This window comes from Pleurodeles waltl, chromosome 7, assembly GCF_031143425.1.
Source record: "Pleurodeles waltl isolate 20211129_DDA chromosome 7, aPleWal1.hap1.20221129, whole genome shotgun sequence".
Taxonomy (NCBI): domain Eukaryota; kingdom Metazoa; phylum Chordata; class Amphibia; order Caudata; family Salamandridae; genus Pleurodeles; species Pleurodeles waltl.
Genome location: NC_090446.1, coordinates 975,757,305 through 975,775,262, shown reverse-complemented (window position 1 = coordinate 975,775,262; position 17,958 = coordinate 975,757,305). Strand labels below are relative to the sequence as shown.

Here is a 17,958-nt window from a genome sequence, read left to right as displayed (position 1 = left end):
ATTCAGGCGTTTACAATACAAGAACCTTTTATACAACTACACAAAAATAAAGTCGTCCTAAGGACTAATCCGAAATTTTTACCAAAGGTTATTTCACCGTTCCACCTAAATCAAACAGTGGAACTACCAGTGTTCTTCCCACAGCCAGATTCCGTAGCTGAGAGGGCACTACATACCTTAGATGTCAAAAGAGCATTAATGTACTACATTGACCGAACGAAGAACATCAGAAAGACTAAACAACTATTTATTGCATTCCAAAAACCTCAAGCAGGAAACCCAATATCAAAACAAGGTATAGCCAGATGGATAGTTAAATGCATCCAAATCTGCTACCTTAAAGCAAAACGACAACTGCCCATTACACCAAGGGCACACTCAACCAGAAAAAAAGGTGCTACCATGGCCTTTCTAGGGAACATCCCAATGCAAGAAATATGTAAGGCAGCCACATGGTCTACGCCACACACGTTCACCAAGCACTACTGTGTAGACGTGCTATCCGCACAGCAAGCCACAGTAGGTCAAGCCGTGTTAAGAACGTTATTTCAAACCACTTCCATTCCTACAGGCTGAGCCACCGCTTTTGGGGAGATAACTGCTTACTAGTCTATGCAGAACATGTGTATCTACAGATGCCATCGAACTGAAAATGTCACTTACCCAGTGTACATCTGTTCGTGGCATCAGTCGCTGGAGATTCACATGTGCCCACCCGCCTCCCCGGGAGCCTGTAGCAGTTCGGAAGTTCGCTTCAACTTTGTACATTTGTATATATTATTTCCACCTTAAATAGGTACATACTTAGTCACTCCATTGCATGGGCACTATTACTACAACACAACTCCTACCTCACCCTCTGCGGGGAAAACAATCGAAGATGGAGTCGACGCCCATGCGCAATGGAGACAGAAGGAGGAGTCACTCGGTCCCGTGACTCGAAAGACTTCTTCGAAGAAAAACAACTTGTAACACTCCGACCCAACACCAGATGGCGAGCTATGCAGAACATGTGAATCTCCAGCGACTGATGCCACGAACAGATGTACACTGGGTAAGTGACATTTTCATTCCTGGCTAGTTATAATACAAAAATTGATTACGCACAGTCACCCTCACCCTAAAATGTTATGAATACTCTTCTCTGATTTCCAAAAAGCGAGAAATGAGCTTTGGAGATAATCACCAACAGGCACTCAGCAGCACTATTTTGCAAAAATAAATTGAACATTATTTAATTATTTCACAATGACTGTGCAGCTCCGTGCTCATGACCCCCACTTTAACAGTATTTCACTGAAAACATGAACCACTACAAGTACCATAATGCTTTGGGCATCTACCTCAGTCTCAAATAAAGAACAGGTAACCGTATGCCGAGTAGTTTATTTGTAGAATTCACTAGACTGCTAGTTATTTCGAAGCACAAAATAAGTAGTCCATAGTTTAAAAGGAAAAGAGGAAACTAATCCAAAACAGGCAGGTTTTCACAAGCTTCCTAAAGCTCATGTTGTCATCTTGTTCTGATAGACCTAGGAAGTCTCTTTCACAGCTTTACTGCCTGGAAGAATAAGCTTCTTCCAACCCTCTTCACATTTACCACTATTAAAACGAGCCAAAACATCTTATCAGCAGATCATAACTGGCTGATCGATGTGTAACTGGTAATGATGAACTATTCAACGAAAACATTGTGGACTTGGCATCTATGTGCTGCATGCCCCAGTCTGATACTGTCATTCAGATTTTTTAAAAACGAGCAATGTGATTAAAATAAAGTTCTCAATGGAGGTTGAGGCCATGTGTGGGTGGACTGCATCAAGTCAGTTTCCAAATTACTGATGTATGTCAGCAAAGGTGTTAAACAAATTACATAACTGCACTATACTGCAATGGGAAATACAACTGAAAAATCAACACAACACAAAAAGATTGCCTTCAGTATTGTGGTCGAGTTAAAGGTTTAGTATTTTAGGGCATTTCGTACTTTTGAGTCTTTGGGGGTTATTACAACTTTGGAGGAGGTGTTAATCCATCCCAAAAGTGACGGTAAAGTGACGGATATACCACCAGCCGTATTACGAGTCCATTATATCCTATGGAACTCGTAATACGGCTGGTGGTATATCCGTCACATTTGGGACGGATTAACACCTCCTCCAAAGTTGTAATAACCCCCTTTATCTTTACTGTACACCAACGTCCATCTAGCCAGTGAAAGAAATGCATGAATTGGGACAAATGATGTCCCCTCGCAGTCCAACTTTCTATCGATAATATTTAAGGTTGATTATCTATGCATTTTGCAAATTTTAGAATTCCATCCTTTTAAGGGTCATCGCTGTATGTTCAGGGAGATTCAATGACCTTGCTCTCAAGTAACATTTTTAGCTTGCTGTGCCATCTTGGTTTTGTTACTGGCATACAGTGAAGAAACTTCAGTAGTTAAGTTTGGCTGGCTGCTCTGATTGGATGATGCTAGTAGTTAAGTTTATATTTGTCCTGCCAAAGTATATGTTCAGATTTGCTTGGGAAGTCAGAAGTGTCATGGAGGTATGAACTTGGTATCCCAATAAAAGTTTATAGATAGAAGATAACCTTTCTAGAAATAAACCCAGTGAAGACTGGTGTATTTTAAAATACATTGATCAATGCTGCCATGGTAACCTGAGAAGAGCTTCCTGCATCCTCAGCCCGTGGTAGGTCAATCAAGTAGGTGTAGGTTGTTCTGGCTGGCAGACAGATTGCTCATGGAAGGATAACATGGATGTTGCAGGGGCAGGTACAGTTAGCAGTGGCTGGCACAGTGTCACATTCTGTTAGCCCACATGTCCTACCTGCATTTGCTGCTAATGCTAATGAGTGGTAGAGAATTGAATCTGGGGTGTGGATCAAGCTCCGGTCTGTGCTCCGAATGAGAGGTTTTGTAACTGGGAAAACTGCCACGTTTAGCAGCAGGATTCTATCGGCACCCCACATACACAAACACATATGCAAGTTTGAAATCACCCCCACACTGGGTTCTACTCTGCTGCAGTCCTGCCTGGTTCCACAGTAGGGAGTGCATCAGTTGAGTCTGATTCATTAGAGGAATGTAATATCTTGTTATATTCTAACATGGCTGAAGCTGAGAAATTAAGAAAGTGTATTATTTGTTTAAAAATAGATTTTAGGGTGCTCCAGTTCAACATTAGTTTTCCTTCCTTTGTGTTATGGGAGGGCACCAGTGATCAGCACCCTCTCCTCGAGCACTCCTTTCCTTCCTGTTTACTGATGGGTTGCCCAGATTCTCCAGTTCAGTTTCCTATTTGTTTTTCATACTCTTTATCCCTGCTGTCCTCCTTCATCTTGCGTGAAAAATGGGAATGTGTGGTTTTGTACTGCATTAAAAGAAATGTGTGCCCAAAAAGCAATGCCAAAAACAAACAATTTGTTGTTCTTGCTTTTGATAACTTTTTTTCTTCATTTTATTTTTTTTATCTTGTTTTTTGGGTTGGCTTGCAGTCGTCTCTCAGTTTTTAACAGAAACTTTAGAAAGTCTGCTGGGGTAGGGCATGATTGTTATTTTGGAGAAGAGAGTTCTTTGGACACTTAATCAGTAGCTGTTCACCATTATTCCTTGTGCGTTCATCACTCCAATACCTTTGTCTCTCCAGGATTGGAGCCTGAAATACAGAAACTAATAGCCAAACATAAACAAGAGATAAAAAAGCTGAAGGCTCTACACGAAGCAGAGCTCTTGCAGTCGGATGAGCGAGCTGCCCAGCGTTATGTACGTCAGACGGAAGAACTGAGGGAGAACCTGGAGCGGGAAAAGGAGGAGCTGAGTCAGCGGGAGAGAGAGCTAGCTAAGCAAAGGTATGCATGGTGATTTGGGGACTAGAATCTAAGATAGCCCAACAAAACTAGTACAGCAGTAGTGAAAGAGCCAATGTATGCCAACTCTTTATGGAGAAGATGCAAGATATTCCAAGTCCTCTGGTAGTGGGAGTAGGTTAGGTGAATCACAGGTCTTTGCAAGGTTGAAAGATGAACTAAGGCATTTTCCTGTGGAAAGGGCTTTGCAGAAGGGGAAGCAAATTGCTTATGTATAATGTGGGCATTATGGGGTTGAGGCAACGCAAGTACACATAACATTTTGGTAGAGGGATTGTTACGTTCAGAAAGGAGCTAAGAGGAGCAACAATAAAATGCAGATTTTTTCTTGCAAAGGAATGCAGTGGGTGTGCTAAATCATAAAGCACTTTTCAGATTAGGGAAAATGTTTGGTTAACCTGTGGTTGAGATTTTTTTGTCTCCACATAGTCTGACAGTGTTTATCTTTGTTTTGTCAAGAAAACTGCATTCCCCTAAGCTTATCACCTTTTTGCAGTGTTTTTATATTCACCAATTTTATTTGTACTAGAGAAGTATGCATACAGCCACCCTGCAAGACAGCAGGGCTCTGAATTTCATTTCAGGTCTTGCCCTTCATGTTACAACTTGGCTTTGGGCATAGAAACCATTGCTAATCTGAGGTATGAGGAGCCCTTAAAACTTCAGACTATGAGTCATCCTGTCACCGGTGATTAAAAAACATGCATCATTGCAGTGATCTACTTTAGATGCTGCATCATTGTGTCCTTCCCTCGCGTTGTTTCATGAACCGTTGCTATAATAATGCACGCCGCTAAATCTTCACTGTATGCCATAAACTGTCTCATGAGGCTCATAAACAATTTATAGAGGATTCAGGAAACTGGCAGCAGACCTGCTTGAGGGAAAAGTTGACCATAAAGACAGCTGTTTCTCCTATGGAACTCCGCCTCATGGCTATTACACACCTTTGTGCACTTGGAGTTCCAGCTCACTGAAGAAGGTTTTATGGCTTGGACTTTTGAATAACTGTGCTTCACCTGTCTGGGAGTGTGAAGAATGTTAACCAGTTGATTTTCCTGAACATGAAAGATACGATTTGACAGGCTTTGTGAACAATCGTCCACTGCCAAAGCAGCGCCATTAGATGAGAGAGAGAGGAAGAGTGGGAGAGCCCTTGTTTTCTTAGGTAAGTATATTGTGGTCATGTTCTGTAACAAATAGTACTACATACTTTTGTGAACGGGAAAGAGGAGTTTCAGTGGCCAGTAGAAGGGTTGACATAGGTTCTGATTATGAGTCAGCTGTAACGGTATCCCCAGCGGTATACTGCTCAGGCCGATTCCATGTGGCCTGCTGTTTGCACGCCTGGCATTACTGGGTGCAGGATCACTTTGCGGAAATTCACCTGGTAAAACCGCTTGTGGGTCCAGGGCACACCCATAGTGCTAAGGCACAGACCTCCCCCTCGCCCTGTCTCCAGCAGCACCATGGAGAGAATGGAATGCTCCTTCCAGCACCTCTAGACCCTTTCTTGAACCCTGACACTCACTCGATTCCCACCTTGTGACTCAATTGGTTCCCCTCACTCCCAGTTAGCTCCTGCTTTTAACAGGTGGTAACTGGGAAGTCCCTACAATTGGCAATAACCTAATTATCCTCAATGCTCATGATTATCCCTCACTCTGGGGACGTGCACGAATAACTCCATCCTGCATGGCTGGAAATACCGACTGGTATTAGTAGTTCCATCCCCAGTAATTTTGGGACGCTTGCTCTGTGCAAATCATAATGAACCCCATAGAATGCCACACCTTTCAAGTGCCACATACCACTGTTTAACCACTGTTTAATTAGTGTCTGCAGTGTGCCGTCTGCTGAAACCCCCAAGATTCTGTTGATAGGTCATAGAAATTAGACTAGGTAGAGGCCTGTGAAGTAAAGTTGAGCTCTGAAGTTTACACTGAAAGTTCGCACATAGGCCAAGATAATAAGAACTGGATTCTTTGGGTTATTTGTCCTGATCCCGATTTTTGGAGAGTGGGAGTTGAAAAGCTTAATCTAAAGTGTAGGCAGTGGCACAGGCTCTGGAACAATAACAAAAGTGTCTGATGATTGACTGGAAGAACTAATACGTTAAACCTAACCCCACAGGAATTAATGATATGTTATGACTCTTCAACAATAAGAACAAATTGAGATGCTATGCCCAGAATAAATTTGACTCCTCCAGGGGGGTGGAAATGTGTGTTATATTAGATGGCCCAGGTAAATAACATGCTGCAATACATTTTTTTCAAGAACTTGGAGAAAGGAGTGAACTTACTAGGAAAACTATTGTGGTGATACTGTGAGAATAACAAATATACACCTTTCGCCCATCACACACAGCTTCTCTGTATCCTGGCCTTGTAAGTATTTAAAGAGTCACATGTCAGTGCAGAGCTTAGATTCATACAGTTTCAATGTCACTTCAACTCAAGACCTGCTTGAAATTTCAGTATGCTAAATGTTGACTCTATGTTGAAGCAGAATATCTTTTCTGATAACTGTATTTTGTGGATATTAAAAATCTGTTTTAAAAGTGCTTCAATTTGCTGTTCCCATTTGAACCCTTGTAATAAATGGCACTGCATGGACTGCAGTCTTTGTAGTACGAAATCAGATTAATATAGATTTGTAGGTGCTTTGTGACTGCTATCAAAATATGTTTATTTGAAAAATATTGCTCCTGGTGTGTCGAGGATGTCTTCAAGGAAGATAGGTTTGAAACTATGTGGCGCCATTAGGGTTATGGACCTCTGTTTGTGGTGTCTTGAGCTCAACCATGACTCCAAGCTGTGCTCAGACTGCCACCAGGAGCCCCAAGTCCTCTTCTTCCCACTCCAAGTCATCGGGAAAGAGGCATAAGAAGCACAAGAAGTTGAAGCGTGCTTCAACTTCTCCTTGTCCGTGGGCCGTCTTGACAACCAGAACATCAGCGATCGAGGCATGGTTCTGTGGAGCTGTTGCCAGGTTCGACTTCACACCTCCCAGCTTTTCCGGTAGCCAGAGCGACTCCCGCTTAACTTAGTTTTACGAGGCCATGCGCAGCATATTTGAGCAGGGTGACCTCTTCTGAGCGCCTTCGGGCCTGCTGGGACGGAGGGGTCCCCATTGAGTTCCTCATTGGCAGCCTCGGCTCCGATGGGCTCCTGCAGATCTGATCATGGATTCATACCGGCGCAGGTGGTACCACCACAACCTTCCCTGATGCCGGTCCTGATGCTCCTGGTGTCGACCGGTGGCACCAGCCCCAGATCCCCAAATCTGACACAGAGCTGAAACGTATTAGACGTACGCCGATTGTAGCGCTGACAGGACCTTTGTATTCTAGGTCGCTGTCTGAGCCCTATTATGAAAAGCTAGGCCTTGTGGAAGAATGGGAGGGATGCTGGATCCTTTAGAGTACCAGTTAGAAGACCAGGAATCCATTGACTGGGTGAGGAACTGGGAGATGCCAGTGGACTGGATGCCTCTCCAGATACTGGTTTGCTTTTTACCCCTACTGTGGCTACAGAGGAGGGAGCAACATATGCTACGGTTGGGAAGAGGACAGCTGACGTCCTGGACCTCCAACCACCTTTGGTGGCAGTTAAGACAAATATCTTGATGGAAGCGCTGCACGCCAAAGCTTCTTCATCTAACCCCTGCTCCCTTTTAATGCAGCACGGTCTGTCCTGCTGGGAACCTGGTCCAAGCCGAGCAAAGGGGCTTCTGTGAACAGAACTGCCTGCTGCCATTGCCCTGCCCCAGGGGACCCATCTTTCCTCACTCAACACCTCACCCCTAAGAGCTTGGTTGTCCAAGGCTCTGCCTCCCATGGTGCATTTCCTGACACTCCCCCGGACAGGGAATCCGAAAGGCTGGACAGCTTAGGAAAGAAGATGTTTTCTTCCACCAGCTGTGCATTGCGGTCTGCGAACCCTGCCTACTTATTGGGCCGCTTTTCCTGCACATTTTGAAACACGGTTGCGCAGGTGCTGCCACAGGTCCAGGATGAGGCCGGGCCACTCTTGCCCAAGCAGTTAAGGACAGGAGAGATGCAGCCAAGTTGACCATCTGATATCACAAGTAGGTAGTGGCTGCTATTAACGCTATGTTTTATACCCAGAAAGAACAAAGGTCTTCGGCCTACCCTAAACCTCCAGACCCTCAATCTCTTCCTCAAAAAGGAGTAGTTCAAGATCCTCAAATTAACTCGGGTCTTGTCTGCCCTAGACCATGGAGACTGGATGGTAGTGTTGGACTTGCAGGATGCGTATTTAAATATTCACATCCTGCCTGCCCACAGACACTACCTGCGGTTTATGGTAGGCTAGCAGCACTTTCAGTTCACTGTGCCCCCGTTTGGCCTTACCAGCGCCCCTGGGGTGTTTACCAAGGCGATGGCGGTAGTTGCAGCACATCTGCTGAGATTATGGGTGTCAGTCTTCCTATATCTTGACAACTGGCAGTTGAAGGCAGGCTCGCTCCAGGCTGTCATCTTCCACCTCCAGACCACGGCGAACCTCCTTCATTTAATGTGCTCGTCACTCCTGACTCCCTTTCAAATGCTCCCTTTCAACTGAGCTGTTCTTGACACAGTGCCGTTTCGGGCTTATCTTTCTGAGCAACGAGTCCAGGATATTCAGACTATGATACCGATGTTTGAGCCTCTATCCTGGATTTTTGTGTGAATGACTGAGATTGCTGGGCCTCGTGGCCTCGGCATCCTGCTTGTAACACATCCTAAATGGCATATGTGGGCTCTGCAGTGGGACTTAAAGTTCCGGGTGAGCGCAGCATCAGGGGAATCTCTCCAACATGTTCCAGATCTCAGAGGGAACTGCAAAAGACCTACAGTGGTGGATAACAACCCACAAGAGAGTCCGAGGTAGACTCCTCTCCCTTCCTCAACCAGATCTCACAGTGGTGACAGATGCATCACTCCTCGGATTTGGTGACTATCTCAGAGAGTTGGAGATCAGAGGACTCTGGTCTCCGGCGGAATCTGGACTCAACATTAACTTGCTGGAGCTCTGGGCTCTGGCTAGTATTGAAAGCATATCTTCCCTCAATCAAGGGGAAATTAGTACACGTGTTCACAGACAATGTCACCTGCATGTGGTACTGCAGCAAGCAGGGCGGTGGGGTTGTGGAACCTTTTTCAAGAGGCCCTGCCTCTCTGGACATGGACAGAACATCAGGGCATAACCCTGGTGGGTAAACACCTTGTAGGTTTTCTGAACGCCAGGGCAGACAAACTCAGCCATCAATGCCTCGTGGATCACAAGAGGGGTCTACATTTGGAGGTGGCGCAAAGACTCAGCAGTGGGGAGAGCCTTGGTTACAACTGTTCTACTCCGAAGAGAAAGCACAATGTCAAAGGCGCTATTGCTCGGAGACACTTTGGGGGTGATTCTAACATTGGCGGGCGGCGGAGGGCGCCCGCCAATGTTCCCCCTCCAAAATACCGCTCCGCGGTCAAAAGACCGCTGAGGGTATTTTGGGATTTGCCCTGGGCTGGCGGGCGGCCGCCAAAAGGCCGCCCGCCAGCCCAGGGCAAATCGACCTTCCCACGAGGACGCCGGCTCCGAATGGAGCCGGCGTAGTGGGAAGGTGCGACGGGTGCAGTTGCACCCGTCGCGTATTTCAGTGTCTGCTTTGCAGACACTGAAATACTTTGCGGGGCCCTCTTACGGGGGCCCCGCGGCACCCCCTACCGCCATCCTGTTCCTGGCGGGAGACCCGCCAGGAACAGGATGGCGGTAGGGGGTGTCAGAATCCCCATGGCGAGGATTCTGTAGGGCAGTGGTAAACCGGCGGGAGACCGCCGGTTTACCCTTTCTGGCCGCGGCTGAACCGCCGTGGTCAGAATGCCCTTGGGAGCACCGCCAGCCTGTTGGCGGTGCTCCCGTGGTCGGTGACCCTGGCGGTCACCGGCCGCCAGGGTCAGAATGACCCCCATTTTGTCTTGAATTGAGTGCAGGCCTTATGTATGCCTTTCTGCTCATACCATTCCTTCCCAGAGTTCTCAAGCATATCAGGAATGACCGGGCCCAAGTAATCTTTGTGACTCCGGACTGGGCATGGGGAGCCTGGTATCCTGAGCTTCTGCAGTTGAGCATCGATCATCCAATTAGGCTGCCCCTTGAGAGGATATTCTGTCACAGCAGCAGTGGAGGGTCCTCCACCCGAACCTAGCAACTCTCTGCCTTCTTGCGTGGAGATTGAGTAGTGACAGTTGACAGCTTTCGACCTTCCTTCTGTAGAATATAAAGTCATTCAGGCAATCAAGCGTCCCTCTACCAAGACTGTATATGCCTGCCAATGGAAGAAATTTGTAATATATTGTACAAAGAAATGTATCAACCCTCTCTCTGCTTCTCTATCTGATGTCCTTTTTTTTATTCTCACCCTTGCCCAGCAGGGTTCTGCTTTGAGTACTCTTTCTGCTCTGTCTGCCTTCATGCGGCTGCCTGAGCAACCCTCCTTATTTAAGTTCTCTGTTGTAAATCGATTCCTCAAAGGACTTGCATGTTTTTCCTCCTTCACCTTTTGTTATGCCTCAGGGGGACCTTAATCTCCCTTTGACCCACTGCACAACTGTTCCCTCTAGCTGCTCACGATCAAAACAGGCTGTCTCATGGAAATAACATCTGCCTGGAGGGTGAGTGAGCTGCAGGCTTTGTCGCCAAGCCTCCCTACTTGTCTGTTTTTTCAGACAAACTGGTGCTTCGCACTAGGGCCTCTTTTCTCCTGAAAGAGGTTGCACAATTTCAAGTAGACCAATCTGTCACCTTGACAACTTTCTATGCTCCACTATATCCCTCCTAAGAAAAGGAGCGTGTAGGAAGCTGGCTCTGTTTATACTATCTCTAAGTGAGAAATAGTGTGCACAGAGTCCAGGGGTTCCCCAAAAGGCTTGACAGAGGCAATAATAGATAATACTAATGCTCTATTTGTGGTAGTGTGATCGAGCAGTTAGGCTTATCAGAGGGTAGTGTTAAGCATTTATTGTACACACACAGGCAATAAATGAGAACACACATTCAAAGACTTAACTCCAGGCCAATAGGTTTTTATATAGAAACATATTATTTTCTTCATTTATTTTAGACCCACAAGATTCAGAATTCAAGTAAGCACATAAATTGTAAGGTACTTGGCATAGGTAAATATAGAACTTTGAAGTAAAACAGTAATGTACACAGTTTGGCATAAAATATCAGTAAGCTATTTTAAAAGTGGACACTGCAAAATTCAACAGTTCCTGGAGGAGGTAAGTAAAGATTAGTTTATCAGGTAAGTAAAGCACTTACAAGTTCAGGTAAGTAAAGCACTTACAAGTTCAGTCTGTGGGGCATAGGCAGCCCACTGTTGGGGGTTCAAGTTAACCCCAAACAGGGGTGGCCGGGTGCAGTGTGCAAACAAGCGTCTGGTTTTGTGTTGAACTCAATGGAGGGACCCGGGGGTCACTCTGGCGATGCAGGCAGGGCACAGGGTGGCTTCTCGGGCCAGCCACCGACTGGGCAAAGATGAGGGCTGCCTGCTGGTCACTCCCGCACTGGTAGTTGGTTCCTTTCGGGCCTGGGGGCTATGGGTGCAGTGCTTCTTCCAGGCATCAGGTTCTTTATTACCGGGCAGTAGCAGTCAGGGGGATCCTCTGGATTCTCTCTGCAGGCGTCGTCGTGGGGGTGCAGGGAGGTCTTCTCAGGGTGGACATGCCGTGGGAGTCTCCTGGAGGTCCTTGCTGCAGTGTTGGTTTCTCTGGACACGGGCCGGGGGTGTCTGGTGCAGAGTGTTGGGGACTCACGCTTCAGGAGTGAGGTGTTAGTCCCTTTAAAGATGGTTTCCTCTTGGTTGTTTTGAGCAGAGCCGCTGTCTACTGGAGTTTCTTGGTCCTTTGGGTTTGCAGGGCGATCCTCTGAGTCGGTAGAGGTCGCTGGGCCCGCAGGGTGCGTCGCTGTTGCAGGTTCTTTGAATCTGGAGACAGACCGGTAGGGCTGGAGCCAAAGCAGTTGTCGTCTCTTTCTATGTGGGGTTTTCAGGTCAGCAGTCCTTTTTGTTAGGTCATCAGGAATCAGATTTCCTGGGTTCAGGGTCGCCCCTAAATACTAGTTTTAGGAGTGTGTTTAGGGCTAGTGGGCAATAGTCAATGGCTACTGTCCTTGAGGGTGGCTACACCCTCCTTCTGCCTCTTACCTTTGGGGGAGGGAGGCACATCCCTAATCCTATTGGGCTTACTCCTCCAAAACATGATGGAGGATTTCCCAAGGAGGGGGTCACTTTAGCTCAGGTCACCTTAGGGTTGGACCTGGCTGAGGGGGTGACTCCTCCTTGTTTTTCTAACTATCTCCTCGGACTTGCCACCAAAAGTGGGGGCAGTGTCTGGGGGGAGGGCATCTCCATTAGCTGCAGTGCGCTGGGGTATTGTAACAGGAAGCCTGCGCCTTTGAGGCTCACTGCTAGGTGTTACAGTTCCTGCAGGGGGAGGTGTGAAGCACCTCCACCCAGTGCAGGTTTTGTTTCCGGCCTCAGAGAGCACAAAGGCTCTCACTCCAGGAGGTCAGCAACTCGTCCCTCAGTGGCAGGCTGGCACAGACCAGTCAGTCCTGCACTGAAGGATTGGGTAAAATACAGGGGGCGTCTCTAAGATGCCATTTGTGTGCATTTTGTAATAAATATAACACTGGCATCAGTGTGGGCTTATTATTCTGAGACGTTTGGTACCAAACTTCCCAGTATTCACTGTAGCCATTATGGAACTGTGGAGTTCGTTTTGACAAACTCCCAGACCATATACCTGATATGGCCACACTGTACTTACAATGTCTAAGAATGGACTTAGACACTGTAGGGGCATATTGCTCACGCAGCTATGCCCTCACCTGTGGTATAGTGCACCCCGCCTTGGGGCTTTAAGGCCTGCTTGATGGGTGACTTACCTATGCCACAGGCAGTATTTTGTGGGCATGGCATCCTGAGGGGGATGCCATGTGGACTTTGCCTTTTTCTCCCCACCAACACACACACACACACTCTGCCTTGGCAGTGTGCATGTGTTAGGTGACGGGTCCCTTAGGGTGGCACAACACATGCTGCAGCCCCTAGGGACCTTTCCTGGTCAAAGGGCCCTTGGTACCACTGGTACCATTTACAAGGGACCTATCTGTGTGCCAGGGATGTGGCAATTGTGGAAACAATGGTACATTTTTAGTGAAAGAACATTGGTGCTGGGGTCTGGTTAGCAGGATCCCAGCACCCTTCTCAGTCAAGTCAGCATCAATATCATGCAAAAAGTGTTGGGGGGTAACTGCAACAAAGAGCCATTTTCCTACAGAGCTACTCCACTGTCTGGATCCAAATAGAACATTGTCATTCTACCTTGACTGCACAAAAGAGTTCTGGGCAGACGACCAACTTGTTGTGGGCTGTGCTGGGACTAAAATGTCGGGTGGTGCAGACGCGAACCACTTCCCGATGGGTGGTTCTCTGCATCAAAATCTGCTACGCCAATAAGCAAGCCCCTGAGGGCTTGTTGGCTCATTCTACCAGACCCAAAGCTGCAACCACTTGGTTAGTACTTGGAGTCAAAGTTCTGGACATCTGCCAGGCAGCTATGTGGGCATCCCAGTACATGTTTACCAAACACTACTGCCTGGATAGTCAGGTCCGCAGGGTTGGACATTTTGCCCGTTCGGTCCTGCATGACTTCCTACTTTGGAAAATTTGGCCACAGCCCAAGGAATCTGCGGCTAGATGTCTCTATTAGATGAACAAGTTACTTATCTTTCGTAACACATTAAGTAGTAGAGAGAATAACTAGCCGCAGATTCCTTACTGACCCACCCATCCTCCCAGCTCTGTGGACAGATTTCTAGGGCTAAGGATACTCTCTTTCAGGGCCCTAGTTTGGACACCAGTGTCAGCGCACTTCAGGACTCTGTGCTCCTGGTGTGAAAAGTCATGAAAAAGTAACTGACGTCAGAATACTGAGGTGGTGCCTATATAGATGAATGTGACGTCACTTCCGGTGCATATGACACTAATAACACAGAGCCCATCGACACCACCTAACGAGGCACAGGGGTACTGTTCATACGAAAATCTTCTGGATCCAGTCTGATGCCTGGGAAATTCAAAGGTAAGGAATCTGCTGCTAGATATTGTCTCTAACAGATAATGCGTTACAGAAGGTAACTTGTTCATTGTATATTTTCCCTTACTAAAGTATGTTTTCATATATGCATGTAACACGCTCTGCTGTCCAGTGGTTGTAGTTTATGCTATATAGTACCACAAAATAAATGTGACCCGATAAACACATTTTAATCCTTTGCTTTGCTACTAACATGGCACTTATTTGTTTAATTGTTAGGCAGTGTGGTGTATCACTCCAAGCCAGAACAAATTGCTAGCAACTTACTAGGCATCTAGTCAGAGAAATATTTTAGCCTTCAAAGATAATAAAAACGAATTTAGGAGTGTCTGCTTAACCACTGTAGAGATGGGCCCCAATAGGGTATCCTCAACAATTGAGAGAGGTACCTCACCTGTACAGAATATATGAATTTTAGAATTCACATTTGACACACATCTGCACTTTTAATCCTAAATGCCAAGGCTAATACAAACCAACTGTTCACTCAGCAATGAAATACCCTTATTTGAGCTGTTCTATCGAGATTAGATTACCACAACTCACTATTTGCTAGTCAGTTGGGTATTCTTGTCTCATATAATGCTATTGTCTCTTTGGGTGTACCGGCTGCCTCAACTCGAGCGCTTGCATCGATCTGCATGGAGGACTACTTAACAACGGTATGCCTTTCTGTCTGCTGCTGCTGGCTCCCTCGCACGTCTCTTGCTCTAATGTTCAAATGCTACTCATTAAGTCCAGGCTTATTGGCTTTGCCAGTGCTTGGCTGGGTCTGCTGTGCATAAACTTAGCAGACATGATCACCTTAAGTGTTTAAGTATTCCAGATTAGTTAGTGTTATAAAAATGTTGCTTGCTATTTAAACAGGAGTTGTTCTTCTGCTTTCAGTACCTTCGTATTAAAGCAAGAAGCACAACACAAGACATTGTTGATATACCATTTGATACTCCGCCCTATTACAATTGGCTGGCATGTAGTCAAATGAATTGCTAAAGCTTAGTGACTCTCGGAATATTGCAATAAGCATGTATGGCATAGCAGCTCTCCTCAAATGCCATAATGCCTAAAAGTGGTGCAGACCTTCTCTCCTGTCCCTTGGCTCTTGAATGCCAAGAAGATGTGTAAGACTTTGATGTCAACCCTTTGTTCGTTGATCTCTTCTTTGCACTGGACACAAGAAAAGTGTGTCTTTCTTTAAATTAACTATAGACTTGGGAAGCCATTGACACCAAAGTCTAAATCAAACATACCTACTATTTACACCTCGTGTGTCTTCCTTGATAAGGAGAGGAAGTCGAGGGGAGCCCCAATCAATCAATCAGTTGGTTTCTAGAGCGCTGCTTGCTACCCGTGAGGGTTTCCAGGTCCTGGCCCAGTCCAGTGGTTGTCGAAGAGCCAGATCTTCAATGATTTTTGGTACTGTAGTAGTGAAGTGGAGGTCCGGAGGTGTAGAGGGAGGTCGTTCCACCTCTATGCTGTGATGTTGGAGAAGGAGCGTCCATCCCTTCTGTATCAGTGGATGAGGGTGCGGTGAAAGCGAGCATGAGGACAGACTTGAGTTTGTCCATACGCTCAAAACAACCTGTTCACGCTGCAGGGACACTTTGTAGAGTCCTGAGCCTTATCCTCGCAGAGATGTGCAGGTTGCTCTCTGTTCTGCAACCGACATCTTTGATTCGTCCCACCTCAACTTATTCATTGCCACTTTTCTTCAAAGCAAGGTCTCCCTTCATGCAAGCGTATCTCTGGTGCCTCACTCCAGCAGTCGATCGTTTTTCTCCCTCGAAGCAGGCTCTAAGCAGCCTCTAAGGCGATCTCAGTCAAATCCCAGGTTTTGTTCCCAAACTTGACAAGAGGAATTGGTTGTTAATGCCATAACCCTGGAGGACAGAGTGTTTTAGCATCACGTGTGGAGTCACAGATGTCTGGAAAGAAATCTTGACACACTGGCTGAAACTTTCTGCCCCAACTTTACCCCTAAATGTGAAGATAGTAGTTGTGTATTTCAATTTCTCTCTACGACCAGGTCTGGGCAGTTCTCTGTGTTTTGCTAGTTCCACTCAGTCTGGTCAAGCTAAGGTCTTGGCTGCAAGTTGTTAATGGGAAGGCGGAGTGAAACTGGGAGTCTTCTGTGAGGAAAGACCCAAAACAAGGGGACAAATGAAAAGGAAGCTGTCCACTTTACTGATTAACTTATGGGAGACAGCCCTTCCAGGGACCAGTGGGCTAAAAAGGATAGATAAACATAGTAAGCCTTAAGGGTTCCTCTGCCTCTTCTCCACACCCAAAAGTCTGACCCACTACAAAGGATCCCTGAAACATCCTTGAGGAGTCCTGCAGTTCTGTTCAGCGGCCCAGGCTCTCTTTAACCCTCCCTCGCAAGTACCACTTACATTTAGCACATACAAAATGTGCTGTGGCCACCTAAATCATGCATGCATCCTCTACACACGCAGAATGGCACATACATGCAACATCCATGTCCCCATGGCTGAGCAAATGGCTTCGTTGTTGGGGACTGGCAAATTAATTTAACAAGGTGAGAAAGGTCAGTTAGCGACTCTTCCCAGGGAAGGGCAGGTAAAATAAAAACCTGTCTTGCCACAATAAACTGAATCTCTGTCACCATTGTCCGTCCTCTACAGCCCAGCTAAGTTACAGTAGTTGTGTTTTGTAAAGAGAGTGCCCATGATGTGTCCCTGCTGACCACAGAGCCCCACTCTGGGTTTCAATCCACGTCACAAAAGCCTCTAGTGCACATTCATGATTGTGTGTGGCCACTCAGGGTGGAAAAAGGTGCACGGCCCTACCAAGTACCACGCATCAGAGGTTAGATCTAAGCATTTTAGTGCTAGTCTGTGCATCACTGCACTAAACTGCATTAGTCACGCATTTATAGCAGCCTAGGACCACTGCAAGAGGTGCACTCAACAAAGCTGCAATACGGTGATTTAAGCAGGCAGCACACACTTTCAGCAGTGCACTGGGCTGCCCAGAGAGCCTGCTATGTTAGGCACGTGCATCTCTGTTTAAGATTTAAAATCTCATTCATCATCTACTGTACTGTTTAATTAAGGCGCCACACTGGCCTGGGGCTTGCTTCAGACAAGTTGTGCCTTGCCGCCTCTGAATGTGTTATACCATGTGATTTCAGCACGTGGTCAGTGATGTCATTGATTACAAAGTGTTAAATCTAGTGGATTCCAACAGTATCCTCGTGTGGCCCGGTGGGGGTGAGGCTGGCACCTTGCCTGTTGTTTTACAGCAAATTGCCACCCCACTGTGACAGTGCTGCAATGTTTGATCGGCATGATTGTGTGATATTACAGACATCACATTTTCCTCTGAAATGACCATTACATTTGCACAGACATACAGGTTTACTGATGAAAGTATACAGCACACGTGATGTGTGGAAATGTCATCACCTAGTGTATTGATTTGCTAGATTGTAATAAAATGTTTGTTTTCACCACAATTCAGAATTACAAAAAATTGCTTTCTACTTTCCTAATTCTAATATATTCTGAAATATTTTCACAGTTTGACAGACATTTACATTTTGGTGTGTGCTAGAAAAAAGCCTTTGCTTTCACAGCAAGATTGTCACATAAATCCTCTCACTTTGAAGTCAGAAAAGTTAACACCAAGCTCTCTCAGAAGACAGAGCCTGACATCTGACCTCTGTCTGAATGTACAGCAAATGTGACAAGTAAAGAACAAGGGTTAAAGGCTTGTTTACACAAAGCAAGCACTTATTGAAGAATACAGCAAATAGGTTATGTTTTACAGAATGGACGAACTGAAGCTGGACTGCCTAAAACAACTAAAGCCAGCAAAAAGAAAGAAAGCAAGCAAATCTGAGTTACAAACCACAAAGCCATTGGTATGCAATGGGCTGAATGCATCCCTTGGTCAGC

General features: G+C 46.2%; 1 protein-coding gene across 4 annotated transcripts in view; it reads left to right on the top strand.

Annotated features, from left to right (window-relative positions):
- Window positions 1-17,958, top strand: part of CEP131 (centrosomal protein 131) — a 313,831-nt gene that overhangs the window by 180,844 nt on the left and 115,029 nt on the right. For all 4 annotated transcript variants that reach the window (XM_069199754.1, XM_069199751.1, XM_069199752.1 and 1 more), the window contains one exon: window positions 3,657-3,858. In XM_069199754.1, the coding sequence (XP_069055855.1) occupies window positions 3,657-3,858 (202 nt within the window). The remainder of the gene's footprint in view (window positions 1-3,656; window positions 3,859-17,958) is intronic.